Source organism: Nasonia vitripennis, chromosome 1 (genome assembly GCF_009193385.2).
Source record: "Nasonia vitripennis strain AsymCx chromosome 1, Nvit_psr_1.1, whole genome shotgun sequence".
Classification (NCBI taxonomy): Eukaryota; Metazoa; Arthropoda; class Insecta; order Hymenoptera; family Pteromalidae; genus Nasonia; species Nasonia vitripennis.
Window position 1 is genome coordinate 35,601,289 of NC_045757.1, and position 21,499 is coordinate 35,622,787.

General features: G+C 47.7%; 2 protein-coding genes across 16 annotated transcripts in view; one reads left to right on the forward strand and one right to left on the reverse strand.

Annotated features, from left to right (window-relative positions):
* Positions 1–2,272, forward strand: part of LOC100123708 (uroporphyrinogen decarboxylase) — a 15,690-nt gene extending 13,418 nt beyond the window's left edge. For 4 of the 12 annotated variants that reach the window (XM_016987877.2, XM_001607351.6, XM_032595749.1 and 1 more), the window contains exons 2-7: positions 600–897; positions 985–1,143; positions 1,220–1,381; positions 1,467–1,604; positions 1,678–1,851; positions 1,969–2,272. In XM_016987877.2, the coding sequence (XP_016843366.1) occupies positions 600–897; positions 985–1,143; positions 1,220–1,381; positions 1,467–1,604; positions 1,678–1,851; positions 1,969–2,109 (1,072 nt within the window). In that variant the 3' untranslated portion in view covers positions 2,110–2,272. Of the gene's footprint in view, positions 1–111; positions 518–599; positions 898–984; positions 1,144–1,219; positions 1,382–1,466; positions 1,605–1,677; positions 1,852–1,968 lie in introns of those variants that run through there. The other 8 variants (XM_008217300.3, XM_016987896.2, XM_003423926.3 and 5 more) reach the window with 8 other exon arrangements.
* Positions 2,267–21,474, reverse strand: LOC100678349 (zinc finger protein 208). 4 transcript variants are annotated; one of them, XM_032595745.1, is made up of 10 exons: positions 20,205–21,474; positions 11,606–11,737; positions 11,290–11,524; positions 10,844–11,216; positions 10,480–10,751; positions 10,126–10,347; positions 9,729–10,045; positions 7,526–9,628; positions 5,318–7,277; positions 2,267–5,230 (listed from the first exon to the last, which is right to left on the reverse strand). In XM_032595745.1, the coding sequence occupies exons 1-10, from the start codon at positions 20,337–20,339 to the stop codon at positions 4,506–4,508; spliced, it is 6,474 nt and encodes a 2,157-aa protein (XP_032451636.1). In that variant the 5' UTR covers positions 20,340–21,474; the 3' UTR covers positions 2,267–4,505. The 4 variants fall into 4 exon arrangements, with proteins under 4 accessions (XP_032451636.1, XP_008215532.1, XP_003423975.1 ...); XM_008217310.4 differs by having other exon boundaries at positions 9,729–10,048; XM_003423927.5 differs by having other exon boundaries at positions 10,462–10,751.
* Positions 21,475–21,499: the final 25 nt, after the last annotated feature.

The window sequence follows — 21,499 nt, forward strand, 5'->3', positions numbered from 1 at the left end:
CTGGCTGCACCGAGTAAGATGCCTTGCTAAGATTCCCTTATTTCAGACAAATTTCATTTCAACTAACAAATCTAGTCGATTCGAATTTCGCGCGCTATTTTCCAGTCCGAATTCCGATCGCAATTCATGTTATCTGCAGTTATCGCATATGATTCGCAGTCGTGTAAACCCGCCAACTCTGCACTGCATAGGTACTTATCAGAGCCGTGTGTTGTAGAGACTACTCGAGGGAATGAGAATTTTGTTTTTATTAGTCATTCTGCTTATATCACCACCGGAGAAGTAAGGTTATAACTGTTGCGCATAGCTTAAACAATAACAATAGATGATTTATTTTCCTGTTTTTGAAAGAAAACGCATTCGAAACGCTGTGAATAGTGAATTAAATTGGCTCAATGATAATAAAATATATAAATTGTATAATTCCGTACTATAGTAACTAGCATAATAATTTTCCCAAATGCTGTTGATTGTTGTTAATGAATTTTAATCATAAAATAGAGTATGATGTACAAAAGTCAGACTACCAAGTGTTTTTAAAAGTAGATTCGACAAGTGCAAAGTGAGTAAAACGTAATTTTCATCAATATGTGTTTTAGCATGACGGAGCACAATTTTCCACCTCTACAAAATGACAGGATACTCAGAGCAGCCAGAGGTGAGCCAGTTGACAAAGTGCCTGTATGGATAATGAGACAGGCTGGCAGGTATCTGCCAGAATTTAGGGAGCTCCGCACCAAGCATGATTTCTTCAGCATATGTCAGACTCCAGCACTGGCCTGCGAAATCACACTACAACCCATCAAGAGGTTTCCCCTGGATGCCAGCATCATCTTTTCAGATATTCTTGTAATTCCTCAAGCTATGGGTCTTGTGGTAGAAATGAGGCCTGGTGTTGTAAGTTGAACGAATGAATACTCAAAAAAAAAAAAAATGTATTGTAGAGATGTGCTGAAATTATTACGTTATATATGCTTTTTTCAGGGACCTGTTCTGCCAGAGCCATTGGCTGATCCAACGCACATTTCTAGATTGAAAATGCCTGACGTGGACAAGGATTTGGGATATGTTGGCGAGGCAATTACGCTGACTAGACACAGCTTGGAAGGAAAAGTTCCTCTTATTGGATTTACAGGAGCCCCTGTAAGGCTACCTTTTCTTTGTGATATTCAGTTGAGGGATAGAAAAAGTGATAACTTAATTTAATTGTTGCTTCTAGTGGACACTTATGGGATACATGATCCAAGGTGGAGGAAGCTCTACAATGGCACAAGCTAGGATTTGGCTTTATAAGTATCCAGAAGAATCTCACAAATTATTGCAGATGATTACGGATGTTATTGTTGATTATTTGGTTATGCAAGTCAAAGCTGGTGCTCAGGTTGGTTGAAAATCAAAATTTCTGTTTTATAAGCGAATAAACAATCACAATATAGCAACGTTTATTTTACTTGCTTACTTTTTAGTTACTACAAGTGTTTGAGAGCCATGGAGATTTCCTAAATACTGAACTGTTCAAAGAGTATTCTCTCAAGTATTTTAAGCAAATAAGTCAGAAAGTAAAAGCCAAACTAGACAGTCTTAACATTCCTAAAGTGCCAATGGTAAATATCCAATTTTATTTGTATGATTTTAAAATGCTAAAACTATAATAATAGGTAAAATATTTGATTTCAGATTGCATTTCCCAAAGGGGCTACTCTTGATTCGATAGAAATCTTTGCCAAGGAAGCGGGTTACGACGTTATCGGCTTGGATTGGACTGTTGACCCTGTTGAAGCCAGACAGAGGGTAGGACCAAACATTACTCTCCAAGGAAACATGGATCCAACTGCCTTATACTCAACCACGGTAAACAGAGTTTTATTTTTATTAATCTCAAAAATAATAATCCGTTTTTGTTGATTTGTTAAAAATTTATTCATTTCATTAATTAAATAATAAAATAATTTATTAATTACAATACAGGAAAAAGTACGTCAGAGAGCTGAAAATATGGTGCGTCTATTCGGTAAAGATCGTTACATCGCTAACCTAGGTCATGGAATATTACCAGATGCACCAATTCCCTCAGTTGAAGCATTCATCGAAGGCATCCATTCTGTGTGAAAGAGCTGAACTGTGATTTTGTTATTATTTTATCTGTTGAAGTATGAAGTTTATGAAACGTCGATTTTTTATACAAAAATTTGTCTGAAGAACATAATGAATAATATGAGAAGAATAAAGTTTGGGTATATTAAGTAAATTTAAAACGATAAAGAAATACAAATCGTGTTGGGCATTTATTTGTTTCCTCTTAAATTTTCATATCTCGATAATAACAACTGTAGCCTTGTCAAACGATATATCATCTCGATGGGAAATTTCATAGACTATTTTAAATTTTACACTTAAAGTATTCCATCTTTCGCACAGTTCACGGGCTAATATCTAATTTGTGTTACGCGAATAAATTTCGTATCTTCCCGAAAATCTTCATCACGTTCCTGCTCACATCTTAAAACGCTAATAAATCTTGATATTCTTTATACATGGCTTTGCGAGTGCTTATCACAATATGTATACACTAGGGTTCCTTAAAGTCATACACGTCGCTTTAATCACGGTTAATAGAAAGATTGGAAACGACAAACGCTCCAAACGCTTCGTAGTCCAGGCGCTGAGCACTTTTAGTCGGACTTGAATGGCCAGTAGATAACCAAGGTATTTTCTATGTATTTTTTCCTCCTGAACACGAATATCGAGGTTGGAATGCCCAAAAGTGGCCAGGTAATTTGTTATTAACAAATTAATTGTTAATATTTAACAAAATTATATTATTTCGAACGAGGAAACATTTTTCAAAATTCTTTATATGATTCTAAATCGAAAATGTTCTTTTAAGATTTTCTGAAAAAGGCTTTGTTTTTGAGTAAAAATTGATCAAGTTTGATAAAATTAAGGAAAAAATCGCGATTTAGACCGGATTTTAGTACTCTTTTACTCGAAAAGAAAGCTTTTTCATTTTTATGTATTTTTTAGAAAATCTTATAAGAACATTTTTGATTTAGAATCATATAAAGAATCTAAAAAACTGTTTTTGGCTTGAAGTTTTTGGGAAATAACATCATTTTGTTGAATATTAACAATTAATTTGTTAATAGCAAATTACCTGACCACTTTTGGGCATTCCACCCTCGAAATTCGTGTTCAGGAGGCAACGATACATTGAAAATACCTTGGTTATCTACTGGCCATTCAAGTCCGACGAAAAGTGCTGAGCGCCTAGACTATCGCTTGTATCCTCCCGCAGTCACGCAGCAGCTTCGATACAGTTAGTTTATCAATTCATACTTTCGCGAACTTATCTCCTAAGAGAGTTAACGTGAATCTAAATGGTAAATAGATATAATTATGCTACATTATATACAAGCCAACCCTTTTTCAACAACGTCACATGTTTTCGCTCAATGCTGATTCGTAGATAATTACGAATAAACACTTCTTTTTTAGTTTTTAATTCGCACGCAGTCGATACCTATCATTAGCATATAAATTATAGAAAACGAGAAAAAATAAAGAAAAGACGAAAAACACTAAAACGTGCAAAGAATACGATACGAACGTCAATCGCTTATTAAGGTTCGAAAAATAGAAAGAAAGAAAATTAACGCTTACGTCGAATTCGAAGAGAGATCCTAGGAATCGTGGAATGAATATAAACATTAACAAATAACGTTTTGTAAAAAAGTTTTTCCTTTAAAAATGTTCTCCCTTCCAAGTCCTTTTTTCAATATTTTTCTCGTTGCTCTTATAATTCATCTTGAAAATTCTTGTCGTGCCGAGATCCGCGATGCTCGACAAATTAATTAATCATTAAGTTAAGCAGAGGTCAATGTTTTATTTATCAATGCCATTAGTGGCTTTTATAAAACAAAACCTTTCGTAAATTGGTATTGAATTAACTATCGATGAAATGATAAAAAAAAATAATTGTAAAAACATACCTGTCATCACTTATATACCCTATTTGAAATAGTTATTTAAAGATTCTTATTACCCCAGCGCTTCTCTTATAAATTAAATAGTTCAATTAAACGACGCATCAACGTTCCACACTCGTAAATACTCCTCTCTCTACCCATCATTTACGTTTCACGATGTCATACTATATTAAATATCAAATATTAGTATTTCAAAGAGGGTTTTCAAGTTCCATCCACATTCTTCAATACCACAATAAGAACGCAGTAGATACAGGCAGACATAAAAAAAAATAGCATGTGTCTCTCTTGGACGCACACGTAATTATAGTAGTTCTTGTCTTTCTCTCGGAAAAGTTCATCGCGATTTAGCCTCTTTCGCTACTACGTCAATTTTCCTTACACTGTACAACATCCACTCGATTTTGTGTTTGTTTCTAGCTTACTTAAATCTTAGAGGTACAAAATCGTGAAAGAGTGTCGCTTCTCCTCGTGGTCCCACTCAACTAAACACACATCGTCCTCCTGCTCTCGACACTTTTAGCTTTTGGCACTAGAACTGAGTTCCTCGTCGTCGTTCTCCTCTACTTCTTCGTGCTCTTCAGTCGCCTCCTCCATCTCTTCGCCCTCCTCCATTTCTTCGACTTCTTCGCCTCGTTCCTCAGTTTCTTCTTCCTCCTGTTCCTGATCCTCAACCTCTTCCTCGTGTGCGTTACCGATCTCCATCTCGAAACCGTGGTGCTCTTGACCCTCTTCTTCCTCCTCACCTTGATTCTCAACTATGGCCTCGTAGTCCTCGAGGGCAAAACCTGTACCATCCTGGAAGACGTACTGTGCCATGTCGTGGACAGAATCGTCGTTCTCGAGATCGGCCATGTTGCGTTCGATCAGGATCTGATTGCCATCCGCATCATTGGCCAGCATCAACACTGTGCCGTTCAGATTGTGCATTTCATTCTCATCGACCTCCAACACTTCGTGTTCATTCATACCGTGCTCTACGTTGCCGTCTTCTTCCTCTTCTTCAACTTCTTGTACTTCGTGCTCCTGTACTTCGTGCTCTTGGTCTTCAAGCTCTTGTCCTTCTTCTTGTCCTTGTCCTTCTTCTTCTTCTTCTTCTTCTTCTTCTTCTTCTTCTTCTTCATCTTCCTCTTCCTCCTCTTCCTCTACTTCCTCTTCCTCTTGCTCTTGCTCTTGCTCGTGCTCCTCCTCTTCTTGTTCTTCCTCTATTTCCTGCTCTTCGCCTAACTCTTGTTCTTCCTCGCCTGTAAAAAGACGAAGCAATAAATAAGACACTATTCAAATAACCGATGCTTTATTTCTCTTTAAAAACATTTGAACAAGTAAATTACCTTCGTTACTACTTCTTGAATTATTATCTGCATGGAAGGCAGCGTTGGGATCCACGAGCTCTGCCTGCTGCACCTCATCGTCTCCAGATTCTTGCACCTCCTCATCACTGCTATTGTCTTCGCTATCGTCGCTCTTTTCCTTCTTTACGTTCAATGACTCATTCAGAGTCATGTGCCGATTCGTTAATTCTTCCTGGCTGTCCTCGTTCGGCGCGCTGCCCTCGTTGATCGCCTGAGGCATCATTGGACTGAGAGCCGGGGTTCCCTCATCATCCGAATAATTGACTAACATAGCCTCCTTTTGCTGAATTTCGTAGCGGTCCTCGATACCGTGCTGTTGCTGCGCCTCTTGCTGCTTCTTTAGATAATCGTCGTTCTCCGATTCGGACATACCATCTTCCTCCTCGTCCTCCTCGCCGAGACTCATCGTCTCTTCCATCATCGGGTGCTTGACCTCGACCTGTGGCTGGATCTCTTCTGCATTGTCAGAGTCGTCGCTGCTGTTGCTGTCCTTATCGACGTTTTGCGACCGACCGTCTTCCTCGTCGTCGTCGCTATCATCGTCGCTAGAGCTGTCGCTGTTGCTATTACTGTTACTGCTATCCGAGTCATTGGACTTATCCGAACTGCTGTCAGCGTTGTCCGAATTCTCGTCTCCGGACTCTACCTCGTTTTCCTGCGTTTCGTCCTCTTCGTCGCCGATGAGGCTACCTTTTTCTTCGCTTTCTTCCTTCACCTCGATAGGTTCCTCGCCGGCCTCAGATTGACTAGGAACCACAACGCAGGATGCGACGTGTTCATTTAACTTCTCCTCGGAGTCGAAACTTATGTTGCATCGCTGACACATAAAGTTGTTCTTGCAGTCGATGTGAATGCTCATGTGCAGTAACAGCTTGCTGCGTGCGTTGTGGTAACGTCCACAAATCTTACAGGTGAAGTTGTTGCCAGCGGTGGAAAGTATTGATGGATGCACGTTTTTCAGATGTTCCGACAGATCTTCGTACGTTGCACAAAGCTTCAGACAAACACCACAAGTCACGGCAGCTTCTGCTCTGTGGAACCTGATCAAATGTTGCCACAGATGCTTTTTGGCAGGCCACTGCTTACCGCATACCTCGCAAGTGCATTCGGTGTTCGTTGACTCGTCGTAGACCTTGCGCGAGTCCTTACGCGAATACTTGGACGACTTGGAAGAGTGTCCACCGAGCGGCATAAGGCTTGGTACGGGCTTTTGGCCCGACAGCTGCATGTTGATGTCCTCGAATAGGTTGAAGTCCGGGATATTAAGATTTGTCTCGCAGATAATGGGTTCGGGCTCTTCGCGCTTGATCTGATTATTATTCTTCAAATGAGCTTCCAGAATTGACGTAGGCACGGATTTACGAGTACAGATATTCACGTGGCCCAAATAAAGGGTCTTGGTGCAGAACTGCTTCTGGCAGTTCTTGCACTCGTAATTCTCCCTTTCGCGCATCTTTTTCTTTGGTTTGCTGCTCGAGGCCTCCAGTTTGATCCTCTTAAACATCCTCTCAGGATCAGTATTGTGAACGTTTCTGTAGTGCGACGATAGCAGCTCGTGATTCAGAAATATCTCCGGACACATCTCGCAGTCAAAAGTATCCGTGATCGAGCGTCTACGTTTGGAATCATTCGAGTTCCCATTGGTATCTTCGTCAAAGGCGTCGCAGTCGAAGTCGAGATCCTCGGGTTCCTCCTTGACAACGACTTCAAGCGCACCCAAATCGTAATCGTCCATCTTATTACCAGCAACCTCGAGCCGGTACTGGAACGCGTCGAGCTGGTCTTTAGGAATGTTGTGAATGTGCTCATAGTGGTAGCGAAGATCCTCGTCCGAGGTGAAGACCGCCAAGCACTGCTTGCACGTGCGGAAGACCTTGCCGTGGCACTTTTTCGTGTGGTCGAAGGCTTTCCACTTGGAGGCATACTGCTTGCCGCAGACCTAAGAGGGACATATTATCGGTTAGTTGAATGCAATAAAATTCTCTAATTAGTTTCCTATTGCAAGAAAGTATTGCTTAAAAGTAGAAATTTTATTTTAAAAAACTTTGAAAAAAAAACAGACTTTAAGCATTGAGTAGATGACGGCAATATCATGGTAACTTTGTACTATGACCAGCTAATCAATGTAAGTCTAATTAAAGGCACATCTGGCACAACAACTTTAAGAGCATAAAGTTAGTTTTTTACCTGACAGGTATTGGGTCTCAGCAAAATGCTCTCGTGCACATCTTCGACGTGCTTCTTGAGATCCTTGGGGTCCTTCATTGGTATCAAACAAACTCCACACGAGACCCCAATCTCGTTCCTGTGCAGACTCAGGATGTGCATCTTGAGCTTGAGCTTGTTCTCGACCGTATCTCCACAAAAGTCGCAGACGTTCGGAGTTCCGAGATGCTGGTGATCCTTGCGATGCAGCTCCAAGTCCTCCTTCGTCCTGAACAACTTACGGCAGTGCTCGAGCTCGCAAGTGAGGTCTGGATGATGCATATGGTGCATACGATTGTGCGTCATAATACCAAGCTTCGAGGTGATCGTCTCCTTGCAAAGGTGACACTCGTACGAGCTATGGTGGTTTTCAATGTGTTTCTGCAGACTAGCTCGGTCCTTGAATATACGCTCGCAAGCGCGACAGCGTGTGAGAAGGGCAGCCGGATCCTTGCGATAGTTCTGGCATCCCTTCATGTGACGACGTAAGAGGTATCGCTTGTGGAAAGACTTGTTGCACTTTTCGCAGAAGTGCAGACCGTCCTCCTCAGGCGATTGGGCCGCAGCCATGTGATAGTAATTACTGCTACTGTTCTTGTAGACCATGTTATCGCGCTTTATTTCCATTTCGCTCTTCACATCCGGTTCGTATCTGTGTATCTTGGCAATGTGAGCGGCCAAGTGATCTTTCGAAGCGCTGGTTTTGAGGCAGAAGCGGCAGGTCACGTCCTCGTGACCTTTGTGCACACGATTCACGTGCTTCCAGAGGTGAGAGGTACGACCGTAGCATTTGTTGCACAGGTCGCAGGGGAAGAGGCTGTGGGCCATTCTACGATGATTGCCCAGGTCCTCCAGGCTGTTGAACTTTAGGTCACCGCACATCTCGCAGCTCAAATCGAGCGATACTGGCTCGATTGGTTGAGGCATACCATTATCCAGACTTAAGGGCATTGGAAGTCCTGTCATTTCACTCGAAGCGTCGTTGATTATCAAACTACTGTTAGTAGCCGACGGATTATAAACTTCTCCATCGAGTCCGTGAATCTTCCTATGCCTCGACATTTTGCTCTTGTTGGAATACGGTCTTCCGCAAATGTCGCAGCTGAAGTCACCATTGGTCAACGGCCAGTGCTTCAACTTGACGTGTTGACTGAGCTGCATCACGTCAGGGAACACCTTGAGACAGACACCACAGATGAGCGGTACCGTGTCTGCGTGGACACCCATCACGTGCTTCCAGTAGTCAACTCGGCTGCCCCAGAGCTTTCCACAGATCTCGCAGGTGTTGGGTGAAGCGCCCTGCAATTGATGGTGCTGTGCGTGCTCGTTACGCAGAGCTTTCGTAGCGAAAATCTTGGCGCAGTCGTCGCGTTCACACCTTATAGCAAGCTCGTTGCCGTGCATACTGCTGACGTGCAGCCATCTCTCCCACTTGCTGGGATGCGAACTTCCGCACAGCTCGCAAACGAAAAACAGGTGATACTGCGCGCGATTGCCGGTACCGTTTTGACCAGGAACTCCGCCATTTCCACCCACTTCAACCAACTGCTCGGACTTGTGCGCATTCCTCTGATGTCGGATGAGCTGGTCTTCATTCGGGAACCTCTTGTAGCAGATATAACAGTCAGCCTTTTCGCTCTCATCATCGCAATCCATGATTAACTCGTTACCGCCTTCGTTGCTATTGACATTTTCATTGTAGTAATTGGTATTGAGTTGCACGAAGTTCGCAGGATCGTAGCTCGGATCGATGTTGTGTATGGACACGTGGGTGATGAGCTTCTTGCGAGAGTCGTGCTGTCGGCCGCATACTGTGCAGCTGTACCTACGCTGCTCGGACATCAGCAGTTTGTTACCTCCGTGATACATGTTTACGTGATTCAGCAGTTGGGCGTTGTCTGAGCAAATCTTCAGACAGACGCCGCAAGCGAATGCCGCGTACTCTTTGTGAGTAGCGCGGATGTGCAGCCAGAGCGAGGCTCGGTCGTTGAAGTCGCGCGTACAGATCTCGCAGACAAAGACCGTCTCAATCTCCAGCATGTTGTCGTTGCCGTTCTCGTGCTCGTCTTCGTCATTCTCCATGTTCTGTAACAAAGAGTTTTTACGTTATGCGACTTATAAAAAAAAAAAAAAAAAAAAAAATTATGTAAGCGGAATAGCTTTTCAGAATTGTAAAGTAACTTACATCAGCAGAAAATGGCGACGAAGAGTTTTCTTTGGTAACGTTCTGTTCCTCTTTGATAAGTGGCGGTTGCATGTTCGCTTCCTGCACGGATTTCTTTAGACATTTGTCGCTCTCGACTAGCGGTGTGGGATCGACCCCGTGAGACGAGAGTATGTGCCTGCTAAGGGACGACTTTAGGACAAAGTCCTTCTCGCAAAGAATGCATATGTAAGGCTTATCGGCGTCGTGGGACTTTTCGTGCTGCCTCAGCTCGTCGACCGTCGCAAAGTTCAACGGGCAGACCTCGCAGTACCATCTCTTCACGTCAGGATCCACTCCTTCTAGGACAAGGGGTTGAAGTATTGTAGTCAGAGGATAGAAGAATTAAAAACCGAGTCAGCAATCGAGCTATAATTACCTTTATTAGTAGCATTGGCCTGTTTCTTTGATTTGCTAAGCATTTTCTGCCTCTCCTCGTACTCCTTTTTCGCGCTGTCGCCCTTGATGAGAGCCTGCTTGAGAATGGTTAACTGAGGATTTTTGGCAAGTTTCGCTTCCGCGCTCCTGTAATCTTTGTTCTCATAGTCGGAATCGATGCTAGATAAGTCGGACGTCGGGTCCAAGGCATTTTTAAGCTTGGCTGCAACAGAAAAGTCATACGACAAATCAAGAAGACCGTCGATCGTTCGTTCAGTCCACAAAAGTCGAGATCGAGACAGAAAGAAAAACAAAGAAAAAAGAAACTCGCACTTACACATGGCATTTTTCTTACCGAAGTTCTGTGGGTTGAAACTGTTATTGGACTGCTGCTCTTTGCGTTGCTGTTCGCCCAGGCAAACGCGGCTGTGCTTGTTGAGATCGGTAATGTTGGTGTACATCTTCGGGCAGGTCTTGCACTGATGTCGCGAGTCCGGCTGGACGTAAGGGGCCGGAATTTCCGGCGGCGGTGGCAAACCTGCATGGCGCGATTTTATGTGCTCCTCGAGGTTCGTACGCGTCGAGTAGATGCGCGAGCAGTAGCCACACGTCACTGCTGGGTGACCCCTACAAGTTTAACAATCGGTTGTTAAAAATCACCTCTCTCTCTCTCTCTCCCTCTCTATACGGATTAAGCGCATGATTTCGCCCAATCTCACCTGTGAGTGGTGGAAACGTGTCCCCAGCGATGCTTCGCCGTGGAGTAGGACTTGTTGCAGAGGTCGCACTGGTACGGCCTCTTGTAGGAAGTGTGATCGTCCGTGATGACCTTCTCGCCGATCACGTCTCCGGCACCAACGTGTATCCTCGCGTGTAGCGAGAGATGTCCCTTCGAGCTGAAAGCCTTGTTGCAGAGCGAGCAGACGTAGACCTCGTGTTGCTCGTTACGGTGCTGGAAGACGCCGGCATTCTGCTGCTGGGCTGGAAGGACGCTCTCCTCTTCCGGTACGAGCGCGCTCATTTCCAGGAAGTCGCTCGGGTTCGTCTCCATGTCCATCTCGTACTCGTCCGACTTGTCGTGGTCCTCCAGACCTAAAAAAACATTGTTAATTCTCGAGCTCGAAAACAAGCTATTATCCATAATAAAAAACAAAATGCAACTTACGTTCATCGCCAGCAGCGGCGTCTCCGATCTCCTCGTTGTCGGGTTCGCCGTCTGACTTGAGTCTGGGAGGTGTGCCGAGGGCCGCGTTTGGATTGACGACCGGCGCCTCGGGTATGAGCATCGACATGCCCCCGCTGGAGCTGTTTCCCGTGTCTTTGTCCTTCAGCAGCTCCATCCGCAGCTCCGAATACGGCTCGGACGAGTCGTTGTTCTCCTGTTTGATCTCCACCTTCGTCTGCAGGAAAAGTTTCTCCGTTAGAATGTCAAGTGTTGAACCAAGCGAAGCGGTAATCAAGCAAATTGAAGGTCAACCTACCGCGTCGGGTGGCAAACATCGCTCCAGCATAGCGACCGCGTTGACGCAAGCCGTTCTGAAGTCGTAGAAGTTCTCCAAATTGTACATGCATCTGTAGCAAAGGCATTTCGGCAGTCGATCGTCCTCGGCTATCTGCAACGAGAAACCGACAAATTTTCCTTAATAACTTTTCAATTAATGTACACCCGATGTTCGCAATGAAAGCCAGGTATTTTCGTAGCGTTTTGCCGCTGCAGGTGTTTACGCAGGTTTTGTAAACAAGCGGCGCGATAACGAAAAATTCGTTCGATCGATACGCGCATCTGACTTTTTCCCCGCTTCTACGCAGCGTATGGTGCACGTATCCCGTATAAAAAGCCGCGAGCTATCGCGCCAAAGGGCGAGCATCGAGAGCAGCGGATAAAATAGCCCGTCGCACACCGATAACGCGGCCACTTCCGCGAGCCGATACTCTCCCGATAAATAAAACGTAATAAACCTCGTCGAGTATATATTCAACAAAGAATCGATAATGAAAACAGAATCTTCCAATATACACGGCACAATATACGATTCGGCCATTGATCTCTCTCTCTCTCTCTACCCGCGGATAAAGTAACTTACTCGCACATATGGGTCAAGGTGCATCAGCGTGCGTGCATGTGCATTAAGGAAGCAGCACGCGTGCGGCATTAATCTCGGCTGCATTCTTCAACGCGAAGCCTCTGCATGTAGGTGTGCGTGTGCGTATTATCGATCGCCTTACGACTCAATATACGTGGCGAGAGAGTCGACCGGGAGGAGCACCAGGAAGCGCTCGCGTCGATAAAGCAGAGAACCCCCGCCAGTTACATAAAATCCCTCTCTCTAGAGCAGCAGCAGCAGCAGCAGCAGCAGCAGCAGCAGAACCCAGCCGAGCGAGTATTATACCAGGTGTTCGCCGGGTCGTACCGCTCGATGCGCGCCGGGACGCCCAGGTAGGTATACGCCGTGTCCGTGTGCGCGCGCGAGTCTGTATACGTATACAGCGCTCGTGTACACGTTCGCAGGCGAGAAGGAGGAGTGGAGAGACCGGACGGGCCGTCAGGCGCGGCTTCGTATCGAGCGGGCCTCAGGTAACCGGACAGCCTTCGCTGCGCACCGCTGCTGCATGCTCTCTCGCCCACGGCCGTTGGGAATGTCGAAAGGTGCAGCAGCAGCAGCAGCAGCAGCAGTAAAAGAGTCGAAAACTCTGCCGAGGGAATAATATCTCTGGTCGCTGCAGTATATATACATACATATATATATATATATATATATAACATCATCGCGCGCCTCCGCCTCTCCTCCGCTCCATCACAGTGCGTCCGATGGAGAAGACAGACAGTGAGCGAGCGAGACGGGGCGAGTTTCCCGTCCTCGTCGCCGACCAAGTCAGCAGCAGCAGCAGCAGCAGCAGCGCCGAGGTCAAGCGAGTCGAGGAGGTTGGGCAAGTCGCGCCAAGCAGATAAAGCCGACACTGTACGGCTCGCCGCGAGGCGCCTCATTCCCTCGCTCGAAAGCTGCTTTTTCTTCTTCTTCCTTCTCAATTTTATACGGAGGATTCGAGCGTTTTCGTTTATTGCGCAACAGACTCCGAGAGACTTTCCATTGTCGCGATTCTTTGTATAGTCGGCGGCAGATTTAATCCGCGGCGCTATCGCTCCGGCATATCCGCGCGAGCACCGACAACGTGTAAACAACACAGCATAGCAGGAGGATAAGGAAAAGCTCGCGGAGAGAAGGCCGGCTTACAAAGCGCGCATAGTAGCGTCTGTCCGTCCGTCCGTCCGTCCGTCCGTTTCTCTGTCTCTATACATAACACGTCGATTGCGCCAAGGCTCTCCGCGCGCTCGCGAGAAGTAGGCTCTCTGGCTACATTCCGTCCTCGCTTGCACGTCGTCATCGCCGTCGCCGAGGAGAGGAGGTGAAGGGAGAGCGCGCGCGCGAGCGGGGAGAGAGAGAGAGAGAGAGAGAGAGGAGAAGTGTGTAGTCGTCGTCGTCGCCGCTTGCCTGCTGCTGCTGCTGCTGCTGCTGCCTCGACGGCGTCAGCGTTCTACAGAGACTACGCCTTGGCCACGTTCGACTGCGGCCGTGAGTGCGGCTTTTTGTCGGCGTATTATACTCCGCTGCTGCTGCGCTTTATTTTCCCGTGCGGTGCGGTTCGTTTACGTAAGATTATGACCGTTTTTCTGCGCTGCAGTTGGTTTTTTAGAGAGCTTTGCATTTGTTTTTTATTCAAGCGGCTCCGTCGGTAATTACGTTTTACCGACTTTTTTAACGCTCTTTTTCGGAGCGTCGGTCTGCTTTACCGACGAAAATGCAATTTCGCTCTACGACGGTTGTGCCTTTGGCTAGGAATGGCAGGTATTCGTCACTCGAGTCTATACACGCGTATATTGCGAAGTAAAGCTACGCGAAACTCTCTGAGCGGTCCATACAAGGCACCTCGGCGCTTCGCCTCGAAGCAGCAGTAACAGCAGGCCCATGTAATCCTCTCTCTTTCTCCTCTCCTCTCCTCGCCACGCTGCTGCTGCTGCAGTAGTGCACACTTCCGTCGAGCCGGTAACAGACTCTCCATCCTTCTCCTTCTCTCTCTCTCTCTCTCTCTCTCTCTTGAGGATGTTGAAGGGGTTAGCAATCGCCGAGGGCTTTCTCAAAGTGGTATGAGAGAATAAGAAACTTTGGGAGAGAGAGAGAGAAGTCGGGTCGATATATTCGGGGAGATTTTTTTGGCGAAAACGAAAATCGCAGGGTTCCTCAGCCATGCAAATGGTATTGACACGTGCTATTTCTGCGGTGACCGATTCGTTGCAGGGGGTCATTGCAGTACAGCGTGGCGCGCGGCTCGACACCGGAGATTCCTTAGAATAACTCGGAGGCGCGAGAATCGATACGTCGATAACTAGGCGCTCTCTATCTTAGGACTCGGTTTTTTTTTTCTTCAAACATTACGGAACTACGGTAGTTTTTAGAGCAAAGTTTCGCCGTGTGTCGACATCGAGCGAGGGCGATTTGCAATTCTCTCTAATAGACGGACTCCCCTTAGAGGTTAGATCGTTAGCTTGATGTCTCGCGCGCGTCTGAGCCGATTCCCGTTTGCTGTCTACCGCCGGTATATCAGTCTCTGGCGGTGCATTTCAATTTCCTGCGCAACGATGTGCTATAGGAGTCGGCCAAGTTTCATCGAGACTACATGCGTATAATACAGCAGGATTCGGTCCCTGGGATTCCCCGATTTTTCCGGCACGCGATAATTTCCAATCCTTCGAGGGGGGAAAAAACGTCCCTCAACCCCGCGGGCGGAGAGCTTCGGCGAAAACGTTCCTCGACGACCAACAGAGAGCCGGAGAGCGAGATACACAGAGTTGAGCTGCACAGTAGCATATCGATTTTTCCTCTCTCCGGCGCGCTATACCCACGCCAACAACCCTCGACGACCCAAGCCAGTCTCGAGCTCTCTGCCAGAGCAGCTATCTAGGGAGAGAGCCTCGACAGCAGCAGCAGCAGGCAGCTCCGACGTCGGCGAACGGCGTAGTTTCAACAGAGAAAGAGAGAGAGAGAGAGAGAGAGAGAGAGAGAGACGGAGCTAGTCGAGGGGACGACCTCGAGCTGAGAGAAGGACGGAGCGAGCGCCGCCGCCGCCGCCGCCGCCGCCGCGTGTTCCACGTAACCGCACCCGAGCACAGCTCTCCGGAGCTCTGTCTCTCTCTCTCTCTCTCTCTCTCTCTCGCTCGCTCGCTCGCGCCGCTTGGCTTGGATATAGAGGGAGAGAGAGAGAGAGGCAGCAACGGCTGGGTCTCGTCGTCGGTGTGTTGTATGTCTGCGTGCGATGCGACGCCAAGGGGCCGCCAGCGCACACGCACCGGGTGTCCGGGAAAGAAATAACTGCCTGGGCGATTTCTCGCCGCTGCTTTCTGCTGCTGCGCTGGCTTGAAGAGAGTTTTGCTTGCTACGCTCTTTCGCTTCTTATTCCTTTTTTCTCTCTCTTCTTTTCAGACGGAGCGAGAGAGAGAGAGAGAGAGAGAGGAGTGTAGGCTGATGCTTCTGCTGATTCGCTCGTTGAGATGACGGTCCGTCTGTCTCTGCGTGCTTTGATATTTTTCGAAGAGATATTATGTGCGCTCGCTACGATTTTTGTTCAAGCCGCACGACGTTGTAATATACAGGAGGAAAAAGAGCGACGATTTCCCGGCGGCGTGCGCGCTCGACAAATAAAATGGCATTTTCAAGCAGGTATACGCAGTGCGCGCTGCCGACAGTTGGCTTTTTATAGAAATCGCGCGTTTCCGGTTCTTCGCCACCGGCGAACCGCAGCGTCTACTGGTTCGAAATCGAGTTTCGCGCTCCGGAACGTCGCCTTAATTTTTCTCTTTCCTCTATTACACATCTACTGCTAGAGCTTGCTTGCTTGTTTTTTGAGGATTTAAAAAAAAAAAAAAAAAAAAAACCGAACGCGACTTGTCACCTCACGTATTTGTGCGATTACGACAGGTCGCAGGAGAGGTGAATGCATCGGTCCGCGGATGAGTTGCATCATTGCGGAGCGAGATTTTTGGAGCAGTCGAATATCAGGAGCGAGATACGAAGGAAATCTACTTACTTGTCCCTCCTTTCACTTTCACGAAAAATATTTTATATATATATATACATATACCGAGCGACAATTACATTACGCATCCAGAACTTTGACCGTATGGAGTGTGTCGTAAGCCGAGAGCTAAGGAAAACAAATCTCCGCTCTCGGAGATACCAGATACACACACGCGCGGTAGGTATGACGTCGAGCTGGAGATATGCACGTAACGTAGACTGTTGCAGTGTCGCATCGATAGATAACGATTGATTCTAGCGTCTGTTGACTTTGTGGGTGATCGTATAACACAATGCGGCCCTCCAATCACGTGGCGACTAGGTTCGAGCATCGCCGATCCGGCCGTATGAATTTTTTTAAACGAAAGTACACAATACGCGCGCGCGCACGATCCACGTGTATCGGTGCGCTCTCTATAAAACCTAACCTTAAACTCCGAGCGTATCGCGGGACTCGCGGGTGTGAGCGTTATTGACGGATTCGCGATTTTACACGAACGTGCCTCGAGATCGAAATAATGCGAGGATTAGTCACATTATTCGGTACGCGATAACGTACTGATTTATACCGTCGTCGAATTCGAATGCAAAACGTATAAATCAGACGGTCGAAAACCGTCTCGAATGTGCACTCTCCGGGAACAGGTGTATACGGTAAGTAGTGCTTATACTTTAGCCGATTGAAAAAAAAAACGCGCAAGTTCCTTGACCCTCGGGGCAGCGCGCCGATAACGAAAAGTACCCCTGATGAAAAATAAAAAAATAAATACCACGACGACCACGGCCGCTATTAATTTTTAGTTACAACGAGCAACAATTTCCCCCCCAACGAAATAAAAGATGAGCAGTAGCAGCAGCATCTCTCTCAGAGCTATCGAGTTACACCGGGAGGCAGTAGTAGTAGTAGTAGTAGTAGCAGCAGCAGCAACAGCAGCAGCAGAGCAGCCGTCCTCGACGTCGAATCGATTTCAGAGCCCGGCGGCGAAGCTGCTGCGCAGAGCGACGATGACGAGGAGGAAAACGAGGACGACGAGGCTGTTAGAAGGAGGCTTACGCTGCTACGGGGGAATCGATGCGACGACTACTGCTGCGCGAGCTCTAGGCCTCCTGTCGGGAGCAGAGATACGAAGTTTCTGTGTGTAAGGGGTATTTACGGAGAACTTTCAGCGAGAGAGAGAGAGAGAGAGAGAGAGAGAGGGAGGCATTAGGTTAATTGGCTTTTCGTTGCGCTTCAGGAGAATGCGAGGAAGCTATTTTTAATATACTCGAGGAAGGAGCTCATACTATCGCTATGTAATCACTGGTCTTGTATACTTGAGAGCGTTTGGAACTTTGCGAAAAATCGAAGAAATGCTCGAAACGTAGGTACGCACAAACATCGCGGTTACATCTATTCCCGGATTGAATTCAGCCAGTCAATCGTTATATGCGCGTCCAATTACGCGCGAGACGGAAGTCTGCAGGTAGTATCGAATTATTGTTGCTGAAGCGTTGCAGCAGAGGATTTAGGAATAATTAACCAACGATGTTTGCCGGTAGGCATAATATACACGGCTTATAATCGATGCCGATTGGAAATTCATATTATCCGTAAAATATAGATAATTCAGAGGGAAGAGAGGAGTCGCTGCGCGCGCGCTGAAATCGCGTTCGAACTGCGCGCCCTATACGGCTATATGAATTCTGTATGGTCTTCGATATTTTACCGAGAGAAAATTACGATCTCCTGGGCAACGCTCCTGAATACACTATATATATATGTAATGATTTCGTAACTGCGCAGAGCTTCATTAAATTAACCAAGTGCTCAATCATACAAATGTACATTTCTATGGAAAGCTTCGCGTCGGTTAATTAGTAAACGAGCTTGTAAAGGGGAGAAAATCGATTCTCTCTCTCTCTCTCTCTCTCTCTCTCTCTCTCGTTTTGAGGGATCGTCGTACGCTATTGTTGTTGAAACTCGATTTTCAACAGCAGTGTATAACGAAAATTTTAACAAATTTTTAATGCGCTTACGCCTAATGCGCACACACACACACATATATATAGCGGCTGTCATGCAAACGCCGGCGGTCTAATAAACTCACACAGCGGCGCGCTCGTCGGCGAGCTTACTACTATACTCTCTGGAGTAGGGGGTGTTTTGATTCAAAAGACACGTGTTTGTCTCACGACAGTCTGCCGCATAAGCGCCTGTCGATCGCTCCCTCTCTTCCGAGTTCCGCGCTCCCGTCGGTACGGTCGTTCTTTTTTTTTATTACAGTTACTCGTTAATTTTTCAAAAAAATAAAAAAAAAAAACGCCAAGAAAAGTACCGGAATATTTGTTTTTCTCGCATACGAGAACCCTCCGCCTGTTCGAAAAAATAATTCATATAATATCCTTCGCGAATGAAAAATCGTAGAATCGAAGAAAAAAATTTCCTCGCGCCGTGCAGCACACTCGACTGGCAGCTCGTTCGCCGATAAAATCGGCCGCTGAAACGGGGACACGACGACGCGCTCGACAAGATGGAGCCGCGTCGTCGCCGGGGAACTCGCTCTCGGTGTACACAATCTCGCGCCTCGTCATACGTACGCCACGACAGCAGCGGCAGTACGTTGTGACCAAGGCCTGCACTAATGCAGCGACGACGACTACGAGGCGCGGAGGAGTGTATATTTTGCAGACGTGTCTTTGTGCCCGATGCGGATATGGAGAGAGGTTGTGGGCGGCCTGAGATAGAGAGACGGGCCATTCGAAATTGCAAAAACTCGTCGATCGCAACGGGACAACGAACCCCCAACCCTTGTCGAGCGGTTATACAGTATAGTCGTGCGAGCGGCTCTCCTCTCTCAGCGCAGGCTGCATCGAAAAACGAGAGCGGGGACGAGAGCGGGAAGGACGTGAACGAGACCGAGGACGACGCCGGCCTGCACGAGAGAAAGAGAGAGAACAGAACGCCCTCGGCTCTCTCGCACACATACACATATACCTGTGTGTGTATATATATATAGCTATATACAGGAGAGAACACAGAGAGCGAACCGTCCGAGTGTCGGTGGTGAGAGAGGAGAGAGAGAGAGACCAGGTGCGCAGACGCGCGTCTCTCTTTGTGCTGTGCAGCGCGCGAGGCCCCTTCCGAGAAACCTGGATTTTCCCCCGCGTCCTATACGGGCCTCAAGAGGACGAAGCGCGCGAGCTGCGGATGTGTATACCTGTATATACATGCGGGAACTTTGTATACCGGAGAGAGTCGAGGAATTTTCGGGTCTTCGTATATACCTGGAGGTGTACACTACTTAGTCCCAAATTTCGCAATGCGATTTACAACCACCCCTGACAATAAACAATACTGGGATTAGGGGGACGACTTTCACTGACTTTTTACACTCTGATGTCGAGAATATTGGTCACGGGAGCTAGTCTCCGAAATTAGCAAAATCAGCGCATACATCTGAACCACGGCGGCTAATCGATGTCCCGAGAGATACCGATACAACGGAGGATCCGCCTAATTTCCGCACTCCGGCTCTGTGTTTTCGGAGGCGAAAATTCGCGCTACAATATACGCGCCGCTACACGTGCGCACACGTGCGCGATCGCTCTTTTGCCGATAGATAGCCGCGGCTATGCACACACACACACACACACATACGAGCGCGCAACGCCAGCGGGAGATTATTGTAAATGTGTCAGTGCGGCTCGCTGACTCGCGCGCGATTGACATGTTCTCTTTCTTTTTCCCCGTATACGCCTGTAGCTCGGTGAACGTTTCGCGGAAGCTTCGTTTTCGCTGGGAAAATTAACCGAGAGTCCGAGCCTACCGGCGACGCGGATCCAGCTATGAATACGTGCACTGTACAATTGCATCGTGTGTTGCGTGCGTATACAGGTATGTATCGGAGAAAACTAGCAGACGACGAGAGGCTATGTAAAAACAATCTCACGCCGGCGAGAGGGAGGGAGAGAGAGAGAGAGAGAAAAAAAGTGCCGGCATAATAGAGAAACTATGGTGGTGCACACGTACCTTGAACGGCAAGCAGGTCTGTATCTTGTCGACGAGCTGTCGGTTCTTGCCCTCCTGACCGAAGATGTCCATCTTGACGGCATCGTACGAGGCGCAGAGCCTGCAGAGCTCGTCGTACCTCTCCCTCTGCTCCATCCTGAGAAAGGCGAGCTGTCTCCTCTCGCCGATAAGAGTTTATCAATGCGCGAGCAGTGTCGACTCTCCAACTCCGCTGCTGCTGCTGCTGCTATACGAGTAGACGCTACATCGACGCCCCGAGAATGGCGCCGCTCGACTGCTGCTCTGCGAGCTAGTACTGCTGCGTCGTGTCCGCCTCCTTGTGCGTCGCTGCGGGGAAAGAGAGAGAGAGAGAGAGAGACGGGGAGAGAGAGAGAGAGAGAGAGAGACGGGGAGAGGCGAGGCGGCGGACGCACACAGCCAGACGGGCGAACAAGCAAGCAGGCAGGCAGGCAGGCAGGCAACTAGCGACCTCGATGATGACGACGCGCTCGCTCTCCCCCTCGCGCTCCTCCTCGTACCGCAGCCGCTATATCGAGCCGAGCAGCGCCTCGTAACCGCTGCTCCGCATGATACACGCCCGACTTCCTTTCTCTCTTCTCTCTTGCTTATGCGATATTACAAGTATTGTGCTCTTGTGCTCTCTCGTTCGCGCAGTCCTCTTCGAGTGCGAGGTCAACCGGTATGCCTTTTGCAGGTCACGAGTATATGGACGTACGTGTACTTGAACACCGCGCGACGACGATGACGAGCTGGCTATAGCGCTCGCCGTACGATGTCGAGTCTCGAGCTCTCGCGGGTACACTGCTCTCTCGCGCGCCGCCGCGGCAGCAGCGTCTCCTCCGGGGGAGTAGGCGCTCGGCGGAGTGGCCGAGTAGTCAGGCGGCGGAGAGCGGGAGCTGCTGCTGCTGTTGCTGCTGCTGCTGCTGCTGCGGAGCTGCACTCGGCCGGAGCGTCGCGCCGGGCGCCGCCATCTTTCTCTCTGGGCTGAGCCTGAGCTGATGACTCTGTCCGTGTGCGTATGCGTGCGGGCCGGGAACACTTGTTTTTGCAGTTGAATGCGATGCGGTTTGCGCCGGGAGCGAGATATGAGGCTTGCCGATGCCGGTGCCAGAGGGCGCCACTGCACGGTCAGGGCTTTCGGAGCTCTCGTCGTTTGATTTTCTCTGCGACGATGTTCCGCTCGTATACTTAGCTGTGGCCTGTGGAGCACGAGTTGAATTTCGGAGTTTGCAACGCCCAGCGGAAGAAATTAAACGCAATGTGGCATTTTTACAATATTTATTATTTATTGAACT

Coding starts and splice junctions, on each gene's coding strand:
- LOC100678349 (XM_016987924.3), bottom strand. CDS start 20,339: ATGGAGCAGAGGGAGAGGTACGACGAGCTCTGCAGGCTCTGCGCCTCG. Junction 11,525..11,605: donor GATGTTTGCCACCCGACGCG/GTAGGTTGACCT, acceptor CTTTTCCTGCAG/ACGAAGGTGGAGATCAAACA. Junction 10,752..10,843: donor CACGTTTCCACCACTCACAG/GTGAGATTGGGC, acceptor TTAAACTTGTAG/GGGTCACCCAGCAGTGACGT.